At 47.4% G+C, this 18939-nt stretch overlaps 2 protein-coding genes across 2 annotated transcripts; one reads left to right on the top strand and one right to left on the bottom strand.

The window, feature by feature from the left end:
* The first annotated feature begins 2190 nt into the window (after positions 1–2190).
* On the top strand, positions 2191–11393 carry LOC115329373. The gene is made up of 11 exons (XM_040207706.3): positions 2191–2644; positions 4508–4679; positions 4823–4906; positions 4981–5326; positions 5416–5827; positions 7509–7673; positions 7867–8053; positions 9221–9463; positions 10753–10924; positions 10979–11124; positions 11181–11393. Exons 1-11 carry the CDS (start codon positions 2312–2314, stop codon positions 11351–11353), a joined length of 2433 nt encoding a protein of 810 aa, XP_040063640.1. The 5' UTR covers positions 2191–2311; the 3' UTR covers positions 11354–11393.
* On the bottom strand, positions 9341–17960 carry LOC120837995 (P2X purinoceptor 7-like). The gene is made up of 4 exons (XM_040207707.2): positions 17932–17960; positions 16899–17120; positions 16375–16540; positions 9341–9435 (listed from the first exon to the last, which is right to left on the bottom strand). The coding sequence occupies exons 2-3, from the start codon at positions 17090–17092 to the stop codon at positions 16375–16377; spliced, it is 360 nt and encodes a 119-aa protein (XP_040063641.1). The 5' UTR covers positions 17093–17120; positions 17932–17960; the 3' UTR covers positions 9341–9435.
* Between the last annotated feature and the right edge of the window lie 979 nt (positions 17961–18939).

Genomic DNA, 18939 nt, shown 5'->3' on the forward strand with positions numbered 1-18939 from the left:
AGAGCCCTGCTGCTGGAAAGAGCGATGAGGATCAAAACTAAAAATTCAATAACTACGCGAGAATTCCCAAAAATGTTTTGTCCTTCATTGGGTTACTAAATAGTTCAGCTGTGTATGAATAATCTGTTGAACCAATCTTAAGGCAAAATAGCGATCATTAACATTGCCCCGAGCCTCCCCCTTGAATAAAGATATTTTATGGTCGCCTTCCAACGACAACACACATAAGGAGATAAGAGGATCCCTTAGCAAAACGATACCGTACTTCAAACGAAGTTGAAATATATTGAATACGAATATTCATTTTGTATTTATTCTGTATTATTTTGGCCGCACTCGAAATACGCGCGAAAGGTATTCCAAATACATTATAAATATGAATCAAAAAATATTTTAGATATACCGAAAATATTATCCCTTTACACTCAAGATGCCATTTGTGCATTAAAAACCGGTTACACAATTTTTTTTTATTTTCGATTTTGTCAGCAAATGGTGTCCCTGTAGTATTTGAAGGCACTACTAAATACATCTCACAAAGCTACATTAGAAACGAACACAAACACCATGACGCACTGAACAGCTCATTCACAGTCCCGTCGACTGCTCTAGAGCCTTATATAGCCTACATATTGAAGGTAATCATTTTTTCGGTGACCACCTCTGCGCTTATTAAGGTTCCAAGTATTCGATTTTCTCCTCGGGAGTCTGTCAAAGGGGAAACAGTGTTTTGAAGTTCGTGGACGATATCTCTTACTAAAAAGCGTTGTTAAAACAAATAACAATTCGGCGCAGTCCCTAAAACAATATCCACACAAACGGCTCATAAAATACATGTTATTGCTTCTCTGCGTAGCACCACTCAGAACGAAGCGAATCAAGGCAGTTTCTTTATTTTAAAATACTGTAAACGACTTTATTTTCGTGAGGACCTAATTCTCGCAAAGTTCGCGAATCGCCTACAATTCCGAAAAATAGGTCCCGTGAACAATTCCGGCAAAATGTAAAGACATTAAAATCTATATTGCGATCCCAGCGCGTCGCGAAAATTAGAATTTGCGAATTATTCCAAAACTCCAACTTTGACCTAAATCGCGAAATATTGAGCCCGCGAAAAATATGTATTTTACAGTAGTTATTTTGCTTTTCCTTTTTAGTAGTAGACTATTTAATATAGTGGTTAATGTCACTATATTAAAGTCACTATTCACATCACGTACAATGGTGCACGTTCAGCGAACTAACATTGTGCTAACAAAACCACGCCAAACGTACCTGTTCACAGCACCTGCTGAAGCTTTCCAGCATCAGCAAATGTTGTGGTTGTAGTTCCAAAACCCCGTTTGTGATTGGTGTACAAGGAACTGATCAGGTGTGTTCTTGATAGAAAAAAGGAAACAATAACATAAACTGGGCTGATTTATCAGTGCGATGCTGCGCAATTCAGTTGACAAACTAATCAAATGTTGTATTTAGGCGCTTCAGTGTACTCCATATCTGCTTGAAGTGAACTTCTAGAAGGGGAGCTTTTCAATATTTTGGTAGGTTAAGTCAAATTACCAAAGTATTGCAGTCAAAAGGTACTTAGAGTATAACACAACAGTATTTACGATTTTCAAGTATTTTAAGAGTATTCTGAACGTATTTTTGATTGCTCCATTTTTTTAGGGTTGGAGTATATTTCGCATGAATTAAATAAATATTTTAAGAAATATATGTGAAAGGTATTTTGTTCCTATTTATTTAGTATTTACATATTTCAGAACGCATGAAGGGAACTTCAAGTGTAGTTTAAGTAAAGGTATTTTAAAATGATTTTTAGAAGTATATTTTATTACTAAGTAAAAAAAAAAAGAAGTTTATATTTTCGGTCTATTTTTCGTGTACTTACAATTATGAACTGTATTTCAAATACACTCAAATTCGAATGTGGTATATTTCAAACGTATTACTTTTCGCTAAGGGATGAAACGGCCGGCGAAGTGTAATTTGTCCTTAAAGGGATACTGAACCGATATCTGAACTTTTCAAAATAAGCCCCGGACGAGCTGCCCGGGACGTTACTATACCTAAAAATCAAGACCATACCAAGGGATGGTGATCGGATTATTATATTTCTTTGATTGAAGAGCCGCGTTCGGGCAATCCGTCGGCCGGAAGCCGCCGGTGCGATTGACGCCACCGCGGAGGAGCCCTAGCGGAACTGACGTCACAGACCTCTCGCTCCTTGGCAGACTCGGTTGTCCCGCTGCAGTCCTAATGGAGAACCGCGCCGAGTGTTCCTCATTCTGATCCAGTTTCTTCAATAATTATGCCGCGGTACTGCGCTGCACAAGACTGCTCGAACAGCGTATGTTACAGCGGCAGGCCTGCGCACAAGTTTCCGAGTGAGCCCACGTTGCGGAAGCTGTGGATTCGCGCGGCCCGTCCTTCCCAGCCAACATGGAAGCCCGCCAAAGGCGATTGTCTTTGCACGGAGCACTTCGAAGACGAGGACTACAAGACGAGCCCGAAGTTACTGCAAAGTCTGGGCTTGCCTGTAAAACAGGCCTATTTGAAGCCTGACGTGGTGCCATCGCTCTTCACGCGAAAACGCAAGCGAGAGCGGCACAGCGGCGCCGTGGAAAAACGGCGACGGAAAGAGGTGAGCGCAGTTACTAAAATATTTTTCTGCTTGTTTCTGAGAGGAAAGCACGAATGCGAGTGGTCGTGAGATTAGCGTAGTACATTGCGCGACGCTGTTAGCGCAAGCCTGCTAACTCGCCTTTGAGGACGAGCGCGGAGAAACGCCGAGATCGCGTTTTCGCTAGCAGCGTCGCGCAAGGTAAGTGTGTACTATATCCGTGTTCGCTATCGTGCCCTTAGCCGGACGAAAGGTTGCCGCCAATCGCAGGTGCTCCACTGTCGGTATCGTGTACATGGCGAGACTGCAGCTATACTCTGTTTCACCTTATGATGTACCGCAGGAAAGGCTACAAGCTCGAGCTTGTAGCCTTTCCTGCGAGCTCACAGCGTAGGCAGCTGCCTACGCTGTGAGCTCGCGATTCTTGCCTTCGTTGCGGTACAACATAAGGTGAAACGGAGTATAGTAGCTGCGGCGATGGCACTCGGTTTTCGGGCTCATTTGCTAGAAACTTGCTTTGAAGCTACGAGCTTGCGCCGGCACCTTTGGCTCAGTTGTGAAGGCTGGTATTTATCTTTATTACTACTGATAAATGCCAGCTAATTTTAATTTGAGAAATTTGGCATAAACCAATAAATATCGAATTTTGATTTGGGCTACCTGAAAATGGCACATAGGACCGAGCTGAACCATTCCTGGGAGAATGTGGTTAATTGATGATCTACGTACTTCCTTTTGGTTTGCAGCGGGTATATTCCGAGCTTGAGCAGGATGTGCAAACTCCGCGGCATCTTGAGCATGTGCTATTCTTCATTGTGGCGCATAAGGAGATGCTGTTGAATTTCGGAATAGGGTACTCACAGTATGAGTGCCACGCCATTTAGAAAAGTGTGCCTGTATACATCATTCTGTTTTGGAAAACTCATTTTCCTCTCTGGTCTGCTCTCCCTGATGAGGTGGTCAAGCTGCTGTCGCTTCATCTGTTCAGTGTTAACCTGGAAGGCAGTTTCTCTCAACTGCGGAAAATAAATGAAAAAGAGCGCTGCAGTTTTTTTTAATGAGAACCTTGTTATGGTACATATTTCCACCCCTTGTTTATATTTCTGATTACTATGACGATATCTTAGTTATAGACCAACACGCGGCCCTGACGTCACGCAGCTGCGGTGGCACTCTTGACGGCACTGCGCAGGCGCAGAGGCTTCACTTCACGTGAATTCGGTTTCTGCGTTCGCACAGTCCCCACACCTGGTGTGGGAAAATGCAGGCTTTTTTGTAAACAGTGTGGCGGTTTATAAGATCTTGTTTCGTCTATGTTCTTCCCATACATTGAATACATGCTCGCAGTAATGCTTCACGTCGACAAGTGCCGAGAATGCCTAAAAACCTGGTGGTGTATGGAATTAAATTGCAGCAAAAATCAATTCTAGTGCCAAAAATAGATGCTGCTAAATGCGTGCCAATTTAGAACAAAAATAAACACTGCGAAATCTTTTGCTGAGTTACTCTGTCTTAATCTCGCGGAATGTGGTGTTTATTTATAAAGTTCACTAAGAACACCAGCTGGCCATTTATGACAATTGCACCCCAATCAAGAGGTTATTACAAGTGTTGTTCAATTTCTCGACTCGAGGCAAGGCCACTAATTAACCTCGGTCGTCATTCGACCGTTTCATCTTAGTGTTCATGACTCTGCACTTGACGGTGTGATTTGCTTACCAGTTCAAGCAAAGTCAAGATGAGGAGGGTACACAGAGTGACATGAGCCTAATGAAGATAAGGGCTTGGGCCAGTCACCCTCATTTGAGCAGAACCTGGGTGTTAGCAGCATATTGACAGTGTGTTTGTTTGCATGTTGTAAGTTTTTATGCCTATCATTTATAGATAATTGCTGAATTGCTGGAGGCACCGGCACAAGCAAAGGCCACACTCATCGCTGAAGAAGTCAGCACATCGTCAACCCCTTCTGGTGACGACACTGAGCAAGGTCCTGACTCTGGACATGAACCAATGCATGATGCAAATGCTGGCATCGAAGAACCTTGTTCGAGCTCAGGTATGTGCGCCAATTGAAACTACTCGGCTGACATATTTTAGTACTGAATTCTGCCAAATTAGGGTAATCTAGCCTATTGCTGATTACATGAGCCAAGGATGATTTTGTTTTGAAAGACACTTTATTTCCTCTGCTGTGAACAGCCCCCTCCATCAGTAATGCCAAACAGGCTCAACCTGACCTTCGGAACGCTGCTACGCAGACCTCGGGCATCTACAGAAATCGAGGTATGTATCTGCAAGAAGAAATTTCACAGAAGGCAGCATTGTTCAGATCGTTGTAACACGTTATGATGGCACAGGCATACAAGTCACCTTGAAGACTTCATCACGAAAGTCCCAAACGAATCCTGTCCTCGTGACACCACGATGCTCCTCACCAAATCATGTCCCCCAGGCTCCATTGGATTGGATGTTGCCTGAAGGGCTGACTCTGTCGCCGCAGCCGCCAGTGCGCAGACAACCAGCTCCACCACCGGACCCACCACAGCTGCCAACAATAAACAATGAGCTGCCCAGTGCAGGCCAGGAAGAGTCTGTTGAAGAGTGTCCCACGGAGCTGCCAGAGCCACACGTGGAAGCAGACAGCCTATACCTCCCCTCTGACGCTAGCTTCCTCATGATGATGTCCGACACCGGCTTTCTGAGGTTGGTATCAGTCGGATATATGTCATCTTTAGTGACGAGTATGAGAGGGTGTGTAAGAGGTTGCTTTTTTTTTTCTTTTTTTATTCCAGGGATGCACAGCAGAACACTGCATCTGACAGCGCACTCAGTCAGCATGAGAGCAGCAAAAGCATCGACTACGTCTCGGAACGAAAGTTTATTGTTTTCGAGTCTTGTTTGGACGAGCTACTAGGTAATTGTCCCGAGTGCACTGCACTGTGCCGCATCACAGAGAAGAAGATCAGAGGGACATGTCTCCGGGTGCACAGAATGTGCAACAATGGCCACCAACACACCTGGACCAGCCAACCATCAGTGAATAGGAGGGCCCTGGGCGATGTGCTCCTAGCTGCAGCAACGCTCTTCTCTGGGAGCATTGTCAGAAAAGTGCTAAGGCTCCTCCACCAGATGGGCGTGCCCTGTTTATCGTACGAGACATACTTTAAGATTCAGGGTGCCTTCCTTCTACCAGCGATCAGACAGGTATGGCACGTTTTCAAGCTTTTCCTTTCCTGTGAGAGGTTTATTTTAGGTGCCAATATTTCAGGCTCAGCACTCCTATGGGATCCTGAATGGTGTAGTACATGCGTAGGAAGCACCATATGTTTCTGTCTACAAGTCACACACTCCTATAAACGGCTGTTTTTACAAAAAGCTTGATATATACATGTTTGCAAGTGCGTCTTCAGGGTGCCTCCATCTTGCCGAGTTGGGTTGTGCTTGGGCGCGGCCATAGTCTGATTACGACACCTTAGTGAGGCATCGTAATCGAATTTAATGCACCCAAGTGCACTCCAACTGGGCAAGGTGGCGGCGCCCCGAGGCCGTACTTGCAAACGTCTATAGGTGGCACATCTTTATACGGGCCGCAAGGCAAAACTGCATTGATAAGCTGTCATATGTATATTGTAATATAAGCACAAGTAAGAGCCAGCTTCAATGTTCTTGCGAACTACCGTGGGAAATTTGTTCTGATATGGCCGGCTGTAAGCTCTGCTGGAAGCCGGCATATTGCCAAGGTTCCAATTGTAAGGAAAAGCTGATCCGCCGACCCGAAGGCCACATCTAATGGATCTAGGTCTGTACGATTCAATACACTGCAGCACCCGAGGCTACATCTAATGGATCTAGGTCTGTGCGATGCCATACAAACTACAGGCTCTGCCGATTCTCCTTTGTTGTGACTTTGATACGGCCTTGCACAGCTATGGCTTATACTTGCAAAAAAAGCGGTGTAAGTCACACCTCTGTGTAAGATGCAGTGACAGGAATTTGAGGAAAGAAACAACTTATGTGCTGGAAAATATTGTAAATAGGGAGAGCTGAGATGTCCTCTGTTCCTCTGCACCTATGTTTACCACACTCCTGGGGTGGAAAGGTACCAACTGTGTGGGCAAAGCAAGTATATACAGGGTTCATGGCACATACTTCAAGCTCGAAGACTCGCCGCATTCCATGTGGGTGAATTGTCGCCCTATGTGTTTCTAAACGTGGAGGCAACGTTTTTAATTAGTTCTTATTCTCCTGCTTCGTGACTGATTGCACCTACTGGATAAGTGTACAGTGTAAAGGGCAGATTTTGATTTGGGGAATAAGTAAAAGAATCAAAAATAAATGTTTCCCAGGCCGATCGTAAAGATTAATCGGCGAGTACTCTATTTTTTATACGGGGTGGCATTTCTTCAAGGTTAAAAAAACGAGCCCGCTCTTGAGAAGGCGGCTCCTCGGCAGCCAAACTGTCCTTGTTGATTGCTACGAGGGGAACAAGACCTGAACAGGCAGGGGTGTATGCGACCTAAATAAGTGCAAAACTATGCTTCTTGAGTTTCAATACGGAAAATGTCAAAAGCTATTCATCAACTAGCCCTTGCATAGATAATAGAAAGTAAAAAAGTGTTTTGCCAATCTACCTAGTAGTGCGTATGTGCCTTCAATATTTATACTCACGACTCGGAGCATTTCATCCCCTCATTTTGAAAAGAAAGAAAGACGAATTACAATTTGTCAATGCTTTGATCGCATTTACTGGGATTCAAACTTAAATGCTGAACTTCCATGGACGTTCACATAAAGAAAAGAAGCTTGCAGTATACTTATAGGTGAAATGAAAAGCATGTTCAGGATTTATGTTTGTTTACAAAAGTCTTTAAAAATAAACTTCCAGGTGTGGAACAGGAAACAAAACGAGCTCTTCGAGCAAGCAAGTGGACGAGAACTGGTCCTCGCTGGTGATGGGCGGTCAGACTCCCCCGGGCACTCAGCAAAATATGGAACGTACACCGTCGTCGACGTGTCAACGAAGAAGGTTCTCCATGTGGAAACAGTGCAGGTAAATTTCCCCTGCTATAAATGTTCTGATGCTTCTGTTCTTCTGGAATGAAACCTTTCTGTAATTAATTGAAAATGAATGGCGAAAACAACTTGTTTCAGACATGGGTTGTCTCATTCAATAGCTCTAGTTGACTTCGTTCTGGATACTTCATGTTCGGTGTGATAATGCAATGTTTTATTTGTCACTTCAGTCCAACGAAACGAAGGGCAGCTGGGCAATGGAGCTCGAGGGCCTGAAAAGGACTCTACTGATTTGTGAAGCCAATGGATTGACTGTGGGAGGAATCATCACTGATCGCCACTCCATGATCAAGTCATTCCTTGCCAAGTGGTACCCCCAGATTCGGCACATGTTCGACTGCTGGCACGTTGCAAAAGGTGAGCCATAAGTAATCGGGGTTCCAGGTTATGCAAAAACAAAAAAAACATTTAATTGCAGAACACTCCTACCCTTGCCTGTCACTATACTTTGTTTCTGCGTATGTTGTACTGCAGGAAAGGCTACAAGCGGGAGCTCCTTGCTGTATGGCAACTGCTCGGCGGCACAAGCTCTCGTGCAGCAGGAGCAGCTGCCAAGGCCATGAGCTTGCGCTTCTAGTTTTCGCTGCAGTACAATATAAGCTGAAACATAAGCCGTGTTTACATGAATGCGGCTTAGTCGCATCGAATCCAGTTGTCGCATTCAATGCGGTGATGTAAACAAACAATACAGTAGGAGAGCGCATCGCATTCAAGTCGCTAGACAGAGGTGGATTGAGATGGCGAATGCACATTTATTCAAAACATGTAAATGGAGGTTGCATCGCAATTTGGATCGGGGAGGATTATGGGAAGGCACCCGCTCTGGGAGCAAGCGAACAGCTGAGAACATGGCGGCAGCCACCCTCGGCGGCGGCGGAGAGCAGTCCGTGTGGTCGCCCGCAATATTTTCTCCAGAGAAGAACCGCAAGCTTTTATTGTCAAACTATGTGAGCGACATATAGCAAATCTGCTCGGTAAAGCGGCCCTTGTCCAGGCCTCGCGAAATAGGACCTTCGTGTCCGAAGGAGTCCCTAGAGCCTTCAGTGCAAGGACAGACGCCGATAGCTCTGAGCACTGCATGCTAGGCAGAAAGAGGAGCTCCAACCTCGGTGCCGTTCCTGGCTGTGCCAGAGCCTTTCGGCCTCAGGGTCCGGTCGCGGTTGGCAAGGTTGGGCGAGGTGGCGTCCCCAGAGCGGTTGGGAACGATCTCGCTCACCAGGCCATGCGCATGCCGACTTGGAGCCCAAACTGCTTGGGTTTTGATGTTTCTTCCGTCCCTTAACTATTTGCGCAGCATCGAAGACAGCAGGCACAAACTTTACACTCGACGAAAGCGTCTAAAAAGTAAAGTGTCCTAGAGTGAGGTATCGCCATGTTTTTTTTTATACTTGAGAAAATGGGGCAGGATTGGGTTTTTCTTGTTTTTGGTGTTCATAATTATGAACTCTTTATTTTGTCAAGCTGTTGTTTCTGGCAATGTAAGCTTGGTGCTTAGCAGAAGGAATACAATGCTTCATTTTTCAGGCATCAAGAAACGCATGGTCTCAGCTGGGAAACTCAAATCCCTTGTGGGACTCCAAGACTGGGTGCAGGCAACTGTCAAGCACCTCTATTGGTGTGCGGAATCCAGCGATGGAGCGCCAGAGGAGATCCTTCCTAAGTGGACTTCCCTGGTGGGACACGTGGCTGACTTGCACGAACATGCCGACCCCCTGTATCCAAGGTGCCAGCACGGAGACCTGGGGAAGAAAAAGTGGCTTCCTGAGGGCAAGTAGACCACAGCATATTAACAGTGTTGACATGTTAGTGTTTCATACCAAGTGATGCTGTGAAGTATACACCAACTCATGTTTGCAAACAAACAGGTCCGGCCGATAGCAGTGCCACACATTGCGCAATGAGATGTGGGCAGACATGCTGGTCTGCCCACAAAACAAATTTTGCCTTGCACGCATGCTTGTCAAAGCCTTATGATTATTTACTTTGAATCGTTTATAAGAGGAAGACCAGCGCTCGTGGACCATAGAATTACACTTTCAGCGTTCTCCTCAATGCTTGGGTATTTAGAAAAAGGTCTGCTGCGACGCTGTCTGCTTTTGTGTGGTATGAATACCCGGCCGATTCAGTCAAGGCAATCCGTTTTCCTAAGACGTTGCCATGCTGACAATTATCGCATTCATTTAGGCTTAGAAATGGCCAGAATGGAGAGACTAAAAAATGTGGCAAGGTGAAGGCTCCTGCACCATTCGTTGCTGATTAACGCACCCGATACTGCAGCTACAACGACATATTAGTTCCAAAGCGAGCAGCGCTAACTCACCGGGGCACTGCCATGTTTCCCCGCATCTCTACCGAGCCAGTCGCGTGATTTCAAAATCCCTCGCCTAGGTACTGCAGTCAACTTGTAGCCATAGTTAGCGCTTCAAGCAAACGGGCCCTGGTGTGCCTTTTCTAGTGGAACCGCAATTTGCTCACACATAAAACTTTTGAATTGGCCTCAGGTTGAATTCTTTAACAATTTCAACCAAGTTGTTGTACTGGTTCTTAGTTTCAAGGTGTCTGATTATGAATGTGGAAAGTTTACTGGCTCTCTATACTGGTTAGTCCGTGTGGCAGCCAGGGAAGAACCTATGACTGCTGGTAGAGGGGAGTGAGCCGATAGGTGGTAGCTTCAGCTTTCTTCCGCGTGCATCGTTACCGCGCGGTGTTTATACGGACCGCTGGGACCTGTACTTACATGTTCGGGCACACGAGTCAACCAAGCATGACGATTTGGTGCATCATGCCTTTGCAAAATTAAAATCGGCATCGCTTGGTCTATTCGATAAAAAAATCTAGGCATCATAAACACGGGCAGTAAGCAGGACTGGTAGCAGCCTATTAAACTTACCGAATTTAATCTGTTCTCATCAACCCTTTTATTAACCTCTGGATATCATATATTTTTAATTTAATTACACAAAACTACTACTTTTTCTTATGAGCCTTAGTGTTATTGTTGTAATAGCAGATTTGAAACCACACAGTCTGTAATACAAGTGTCCTACTTTATCCAGGACTTCAGGCACACGACAAGCTAAAGAGCATCGTGCTGTCAAAGCCACTGCTGAAGGACATCCCGCAGCTCTCAACCTCAGCGCAAACCTACGCAACTGAGTGCTTTCACAGCACTGTGAACCAGTTCGCACCAAAGTCGACACACTTCGGTTACGAGAGCATGCAGGCAAGGTATGCAAGCTAACCAATTGTTTGCATGTGCCCGCTAAAGTCTTAACTTTTCAGAGTCTTTGTGGCAGCGCTGCATTTCAACGAAAACAGCGACAGGCCACAGGCGACTACTAAGGAAGGCAAAAAAAGGTTCCTGGTCAAGCGGCCTAAACAAACAAAGAGGCCAATTGCATCTCCCATGAAAGGGCCCTGCACATACGGTAAGATGTCAAAACGAGTACAACTACCAGCTTCTAACATCTAGTCTTAATTTCAGCCTATGTACAAGAGCTCATGAAGGAAACCCTCGCCCTCAATTGCCACTACCCGTCGTACCGAGCTGCACGAAAGGCCAACTGTGTCGAGGCTCCCCCAACTCTGTCCAGTGGATATGAACGCCCCAACAAGGACCTGCTCATCTCTAACCACCGTTCCCGGTTCAACTGCTAAGCTGAAGCTGAAGGAACATGTACTGTCGGGGAAAAATCAAATGCGAACAGAAGAACGCGTGGCTTGCGGTACAAGCTGCGCCGCCTGGAAGCGAGCCTAGGGGCGAGGGTGCATGGCCTACCCGATGAGTTTACGCCCTTCGCTCGGCACTCCCCAAGCTTCAGCAGTGCGCCTCTTAGTGCACTGAAAGCTATCACCACTATCTTTGCTCACTCGGCGCATGCGGCACAAGGAAGCTTGCTGCTTGTAGCAGCTAAAGCGCGCACTCTCTCGGAGCGAGCAAAGATAGAGGTGGTAGCTTTCAGTGCACTAAGAGACGCACTGATGAAGCTTAGGGAGCGCCAAGCGGAGAGCATAAACATATCGGAGTAGGCCACGCACCTTCGCCCCTAGGCTCACTTCCAGGCAGCGCAACCTGTACCGCAAGCCACGCGCTCCTCTGTTTGCATATCATTTTTCCCTGACAGTACATTGTGCAGGAACTTGAAACATTTATTTACACTATGCACAAGCAGCAAAGCAGTTCGATCTGACGTGTCAATCGCATCTGTTCCGAGCACGAGCCCCCGGCCGCCAGCCCCTTGCCACGAGCTCCTTTTCAAAACGTCTGTGGCCCATTTTCTCGTCTTAGGTCTCCGATTGTTGGTACAGACTCCCCACCGAATGGGTGTTACCCCATTTTAAATTTGTTATCTCTAGCGGATAGAGAAGTTGGTCTTTTCAGAAGACTGCCCTGTCCGGGCGCACCATAAATGCACAAATCCTGCCGTCTCGCCCACAGAAAACCTTTTCAACTCTTCCTATCTTCCGGAGTAAACGTGGGAGCTGTTCCTTAAGAAGGACGAGCCCGCCCACCTCCAGACGTGGCGATTGCTGGCCTTTTGTTTCAAGGGCAGATCGAAGTTCTCTCGGGTAGTCTGACCTCCCGTTACCCAGAGTCTGTTAAAGAATGCTTTCCTTTGTTTCCATATTTCTCGGAGCATCTCTGGAGACGACGCAAAGTCTTCTCTTTCAGCCACTGGAAGTGCTGTCAGTCGTCCTCCCCTGAAAAAGCTAGTCGGTGTGAGCGGCTGGCCTTCGTCAAGCTCATTGTAAACGAATGTTGGGGGACAAGAATTTAGCATCGCCTCAATTTCGCATAGGACTGTGGACAACTCTTCTGCTGCGTTCATAGTTTTTCTCCCGATCACTCTTCTTAGTCCCACCTTCACGTATCAAACCAGTCGCTCGTAGAATCCTCCCCACCAAGGAGCACGCTCAACAATAAAACTCCCCTCGATGGTTGCATTGGCGAAGTGATTCACCACTTCTGAGTGTCGTAGGATCTTCCGAAGTTCTGCCAGGTCTCTGGAGGCTCGCTTGAAGGTTAGCGCATTGTTTGAGTAGATGATGCGGCAAAGTCCCCTCCATGACACAAACTTACGGGCAGCTACAAGAAAACTTCTCGTTGAAACGTCTGGTACGAGCTCCAAGTGGACCACCCGCGCCACTGGACAAGTGAACAGAGTGATGTACGACGTCCTTTGCCTGTATGTACAGCAGTCCTGCAAAATCTACACCAACTACCTCGAAAGGTTCAGCCTGCGTCGTTCTCGTACGCAGCAGAGGTCCCGCTGGAGCACTGGAGCACTCGCCGGAATAGCACTAAATCGCTGGCACGTTACACACAGCGCAGCATCTTCTTCACCAGCTCTCGTACCCCGAAGGATCCAATACCTCTCGCGGAGCTGGACTGGAGTGTGTCTTACTCCTGCGTGTAACACCATCCTGTGAGCGTCGATCACGAGTACCGTGGAATATCGATGCTCTTTCAGTAGTACGATAGGGTTTCGTTCATCGTATGTCATGTTGTTCGATCGGAGTCGCCCTCTTATGCGAAGCACTACCTCTTGGTTGATGAAACTACTGAAGTCTCGAAGAGAAGTGGATGGGGTCTCGGTTCTGCTGGTCGCACGTCGAAGCTTGGCGGCAAACGCCGATATTAGCTTTTAGCCAATATGTCCGCGCTCCTTGGATTTCCTCTGCAGTCAGAGGCCCCGATTGTTTTCCCGTTGACCTAACGTTGTGAAGGAATCGAAACATCCACACTCTTGTTCTGTTGAGTTTTGAAGCTGAGCTGAATGCGGTGACATCAAGCAACGTTGCAGATGGTGTTGAAATGTCCAATATGTCAGCTCTCGGTCCCCTCTCCTCGAGTTTATATCGAGGTGGCTCCTCGCGCTTCTCCTTGGGCCATTCTTTAGCTGGCAGCGGCAACCAACTGGTCCCCGAACAACAGAGTGGAGTGGAGACCAATCCAAGGTGGTCAGACCTCGTGACATGAGGTCGGCGGGGTTCTCCTTTCCCGGCAGGTGGTGCCATGTCACACATTGCAGTTCTTTTGTGGCATTCCAGCAACCTTGTCATTTGCCAACCTGATGTCTGCCCTCTATGGAAGGCCGACTTCGCACCTCCCATTGGTCTTGGCGATCATAGTTTCGGAGTCTCGCATGACATCGTTGTCCGAAGGATCGTCCACCGATGCGTCGATGACACCCATCCTCTGAAGTTCCCAGAATTGCTTGAGGCTTGGCATGGGTTCGGGCTCTTGGACCGCCGTTCTCCGCATGACCACCCTGGAGCAACTAATAACCAGGGAGCTTGACCCTTTTCGTCCCTGAACCGCCTATCCGAATACGGGCTGCACTGCAGTCAAGCTTCCTCTGTCGGTGAATCTTTCCAATGATGTACTCCCAGTAGTGATCCGGGCCAAGCAGGATATCGATGCCCCGATGTTCCAGTCCGGTCATGGCATCTCCTACTAAGCAACCGAGCTCCTTTAATGTCGCGACGATGGATTAATCTGGGCTCGGGAGATTTTGTTCGCAGATGGTAGGTGTTTCTAGCATGTCGATTTCATATTTTTTGTAGTACCGTTGGTCCCGCAAAGTAAGCTGCACCCTGCGAAACATACGTTCGGTGCTTTCGCCTCTGAACACGCCGAACGTGAGGATCTCCATCCCGAGTTGTTTGCAACCGAGTCTCTGGGACAGCTCCTCCGTAATGAAGGAACGTTGACTGCTGCTGTCAAAAAGAATTCGGGATAGTCTTCTTTTGTTTTTGTTCTCGGCCCATGCGGTCACCGTCTGCAAGAACACTGCTGGCTTGCAGTTCTTTCCATTGATCTGAAGACTGACCGGTGTTTTATCTTCGCTTTCTGTTTTATTCACCGCGAAAAGTCGTTCCAGTACGTAATCCGGGTCACACATAGTAGGCGCATGCCATCCTTGACACCTGGTGCAACACGGCGTGCTTCGGCACATTCTCGCCGTGTGGTTTGCTTTTGTGCAACGAAAGCATCTGTTGCCAGCCTGTAATCTTTGTTTTTTTTTCTCAGTGAGCTCAATATTGGCGTTGCAGTCAGGTGTGGCGTGTTCTTCGGATTTGCAGAACTAACACTCTAAGCCTTCAGTCTTGCCATACAAGGCCGCTGCGGTAGAGTTTTGAAGGTTTGTGTAGTTTGAAAGTTTCTTAGGCAGTTCTTGTTTAGGGAAACGAATTGCAGGCTATCGCCAAAGTCGTCCTCTTGTTCCTCTGACGTCCTTTCCCAGCTCTCGACTTCAACTCGAATAAATTTGAGTAGAGTCTGTAGAGCTCTTAGATGAACATTCTCTGTTGGAGACTCGGGACTGGTGCCCGTCACTGCGGTGGCGTTCTTGGTGTCCTCCAACGACATCTTCCGGTTGTAATCCAGGGACATGTCCTTCGGTAGTGCTCGCAGTAGGAGCGAGTAGAGCATGGCGCAGTAGGATTCCTCGCCCACACCCAGTGCTCCAAGTCCCCAGATGTGCGCCTGAAGGCTGTCGTACAAACGACGCAGGGTTCGGGCATTGCCCTGTAGTGGTACCTTCTGGATGTCCATCAGACTTTCCATGTGGTTGTGTACCAGAGTCTCTTGCTTGCCGAACCGCTGCTGTTGAAGGTCGATCGCGTCCGCATAGCATTGAGCGGTGGGCTGTAGTTTCGGATGGCAGCTGATCCATCTCCGGTAAGCGCTGATCTCAGGTAATTGAACTTTTTCGATGGAGTCAGTTCCGGATTCTCGTGGATTGTGGTTTCACTCCCAGAATGCTTGCCAATTCTTCCGGTTGCCGTTGAACTTGATAAATTCTAATTTTGGAAGCTTGACTTTCTACGGCTGTTGCTCTCCAATCGTTCGAGGGACCACTTGCTCGTTCGCTGTTCTCCACGCCCTTCGCCTTCTTTCTGAGCTTCGTGAGGCATGTGACAATCTTGTCAGTATAATCTATGATTTGCGTGAACTCCATTTTCACGTCTCTTTCGGTAATCAAAGGCTCGATCGCGGCATCTACGTGGCCGAGTTGATCCCGAGAGAGGCTTATGCACTCAATCAAAATCTCTAGGTCATCGATGACTGCTGGAGTCAGCTGAAATAATTCTTTTGCCTCGCTGAGGAGTTTAGTTACTTGTGTTTGCAGAGTCTTCCGTTTCTTCTTGAGGATGTCCATGATCTTTCAGTCTTGTCTCGATGGAACGTTGCTTCTGTCGTTCGATAGGTATTGCTTCGGTCTACCAGATTCCCTTCGTCGAATCGTTACGTAGCGGGTTTCCGCACAAAATGCATGAACTTCTGGTGGTCATTGTTGGTTACGTTGATGCAAACATTTATTTACACTATGCACAAGCAACAAAGCAGTTCGATCTGACGTGTCAATCTCATGTGTTCCGAGCACAAGCCCTGGGCCATGCGCTCCCAGGCCACTAGCTCCTTGCCATGAGCTCCTTTTCAAAACGTCTCTGGCCCATTTCCTCGTCTCCAGTCTGTGATCGTTGTTACACATTGTTTGTAAAGTAAAAAATTGGTTAGTTTGCAATAAACAGTGAGTTTCTTATATGTCAAATATTGATCTCTTCATTCTAACATTAATTATGTACTGCTCGTGCAAGCTGTTGCTCCCAAGTGCTTGGTAGGAAAAGATACATATTTAGGAGGTTTGAAGGTAGATAGCATGCAAACTTACTCAGCACTTTGACTGCTTGAAGCCCGTGTAGTCTGCAGGGTTCGGGGCGGGGAACTCTTTGCGGACCCTGGTCACCACGCAGCTGGGCAAGGTGACCCGGTTCTCCTTTCCGAGCCTTCCGTGTATCCACCAAACAAATTGGCAGTATGCCGTGTACCTGTACTTACTGCAATGATAACATAATAAAGTTATTTAGTTACACTGCCAGGTATCCACTTGGAACTAGAAGGCATTCATTGTTTTTAGTTCGATGGCCAGCAGCAAGACGCCACAAGCTGTAGTTTCATTAAAACATGCATATTCGAGCGAGCAAGCATGTAATGAATGGTTTGCTTCTAAATTTTGAGTATGTTTTTCAGGCCACCAATAAAAACCTGCCTGTGTCGGAAACTTCAATTGCCAACATTGAGGCACTGCCTTTTCTGGTTCATCTAATGCAAATCTCGCTTTGCATCCTCCCTTTATTTACAAAGCGGTGCACATGATAGTAAAAAAGTATAGTAATTTAGTTTCACTGTACGTACGCATTTATCTCCTTTATGTTTCTTGTGCTGAGAGGCCGGCAGACTCTCAGCTTCCTGTACTCTAGGTCCAGGATATCCCTGTCCAGGCAGTACAGCTCGAAGAGCCTGTGTGCCGTGATGCAGGGAAGGCTCCCAGCCTTCTCTTTGACCTTGCACTGCTCCTTGCAGCACACACTTTCCACTGGTGTGGACATGGTGCCACACCGGGATTCGCAGCAGCACCTGTTTCCCAAAGGTAGAAACATGAATTAGTGCATATGTCAACATTTCTGTAATGCTGTGTGGGCACTGGTGTGGCTACACACTTTGCCTCTTTCTTTTCTCAATCCAATTGTGTCACCCAAACACTGCTCAAGCCTCAGACGCCTTTTGGGAGTATCCACAACCACGATGCAGTCACTATACAGCAGCTACATTTTTGCGTATAATAATATAGTAATACTTTATTCATATTCCTGAATCTTTGACCCAGGCATAGAGGGCCGCAAAAAAGCAGTGCTGCCCATGCCACAAAGGCCTGAGTGCCCAACCTGGGGCCCAGCATTGCGCAAACACGTGCATAATTAAAAAAAAACAACAAAAAAAAAAAAAAAAACGTACAGCGCGCACGTGAGTACTTCGACGGTGTATCGGCACTACGTGCAGGTTCAAGCCCGCACGCAGCTGATGCATCTTCAATTTCTAACGCGCCTTCGCGGGACAGGTGCACGGGTAGCCCCTGCCTTAGCACTGACAGTTTCTAGCAAAAGGAGGCGCATCTTTCTGTAGCCCAAACGATGGAGCCGATAAGTTCAGGTTGGAGCTTACTCGCCGCCGCTCGGCGATACCAAGAGCATGTCAGTCACTAGTACACCTGATAACATAATATATAAAACCCCATTTATCATCGGTTCTTCGAGGCTACAAGTCAACTTCGCGCAACCCCAAAACAATCGGTTCTTCGAGGCTGCAAGTCAACTTCGCGCAACCCCAAAACAATCGCTCTCCCGGGCCTATGCAAGACATACGCTGCGCCATGTGCGCGTGTTCTTACCAGCGTGTGTTGAGTAGCCGCCGCCTGTCACTTCGAGGCAGAGCGTCTGGCGAGGACTCCGCTGCTGGCTCCGTTGAAGTTTCATTACTGTCCGACGTCGCGGACGGGTCGCAGGCGTAAGGCAGCACCTTACGCCTCTTCGCTGGCAGGTGCTCGCGCTCCTCATCCGACGGTACTGCGTCGCTCCCGCTGCAGCTACTGCTGCTGCTGCTGCCGCTCTTGGCGCACGCACGTGTCGCCATAACCACGCCACCGAGCTCGAGGTAAACGCGGCAGGTCACAGGTGACAGCAAACCAACAAAGTTGTGATTTTTCGCGTCTCCTGAGGCAGCTGCGCGAGGTCTCTGAGGTCTTTGACGTCACGAAGCGAGGTTCCGGAGACGCTCACCAGGGGCACCTTAAAATGCTTATTTTCCGGTTTATAAAAATTTACGTGGTATTTTCGCTTTACCAGCGCCAGTAAAAATTAAATGACGTGCCATTCTTGCGATTAAGACCAAAAACGTCGACCCGATTTCACAGTTCAGTATCCCTTTAAGGCTGCGGTCCCACGGCAGCCATCTTGAACAAGGCTTTAGTTCAACCAATAGATGGCGACACGCACCCGTGGGGTGGCCGAAACATTGGTTCACAGTGGGATGGCTCGAGCACCATCACGTTCCCCTCGTGGCCTTGCTCGCGCCGCTGCCAGCTGTGCTCAGCTAGCTCAAGTAGCGTGACCCAGACTCTGGCGTGACCCAGCAAACGGATGTATGCGGAGATGCGGTTCGGTGGCTGTAACGGGCTTTTGCAACAAATCTTACCAAGAAGGAATCAAATGTTGATTGACGTGTTAATATTGTATCAATGAAAATTTCTTCTGCAGGAATGCACGCTCAGTAGACCCAATCTTCCAAGACACCAGTGGAAGCGGACGTCAAGTCGCGATTTACGGTGCTTACCTCAGCATTTTAATGACGACTAAAATAACGTCACGAAATATTGTGTTTCACGGGGTCCGGCAGATGT

The sequence above is a fragment of the Ixodes scapularis genome, unplaced genomic scaffold, assembly GCF_016920785.2.
Source record: "Ixodes scapularis isolate PalLabHiFi unplaced genomic scaffold, ASM1692078v2 PGA_scaffold12__126_contigs__length_90152505, whole genome shotgun sequence".
Taxonomy (NCBI): domain Eukaryota; kingdom Metazoa; phylum Arthropoda; class Arachnida; order Ixodida; family Ixodidae; genus Ixodes; species Ixodes scapularis.

Excerpts from the sequence above, each read along its gene's own strand:
- LOC115329373 (XM_040207706.3), top strand. The coding sequence starts at position 2,312 with ATGCCGCGGTACTGCGCTGCACAAGACTGCTCGAACAGCGTATGTTAC. Across the intron at positions 5,327-5,415 it reads TCCGACACCGGCTTTCTGAG|GGATGCACAGCAGAACACTG; the intron begins GTTGGTATCAGT and ends TTTTTATTCCAG. Across the intron at positions 5,828-7,508 it reads TTCTACCAGCGATCAGACAG|GTGTGGAACAGGAAACAAAA; the intron begins GTATGGCACGTT and ends ATAAACTTCCAG.
- LOC120837995 (XM_040207707.2), bottom strand. The coding sequence starts at position 17,092 with ATGTCCACACCAGTGGAAAGTGTGTGCTGCAAGGAGCAGTGCAAGGTC. Across the intron at positions 16,541-16,898 it reads AACATAAAGGAGATAAATGC|TAAGTACAGGTACACGGCAT; the intron begins GTACGTACAGTG and ends TTATCATTGCAG.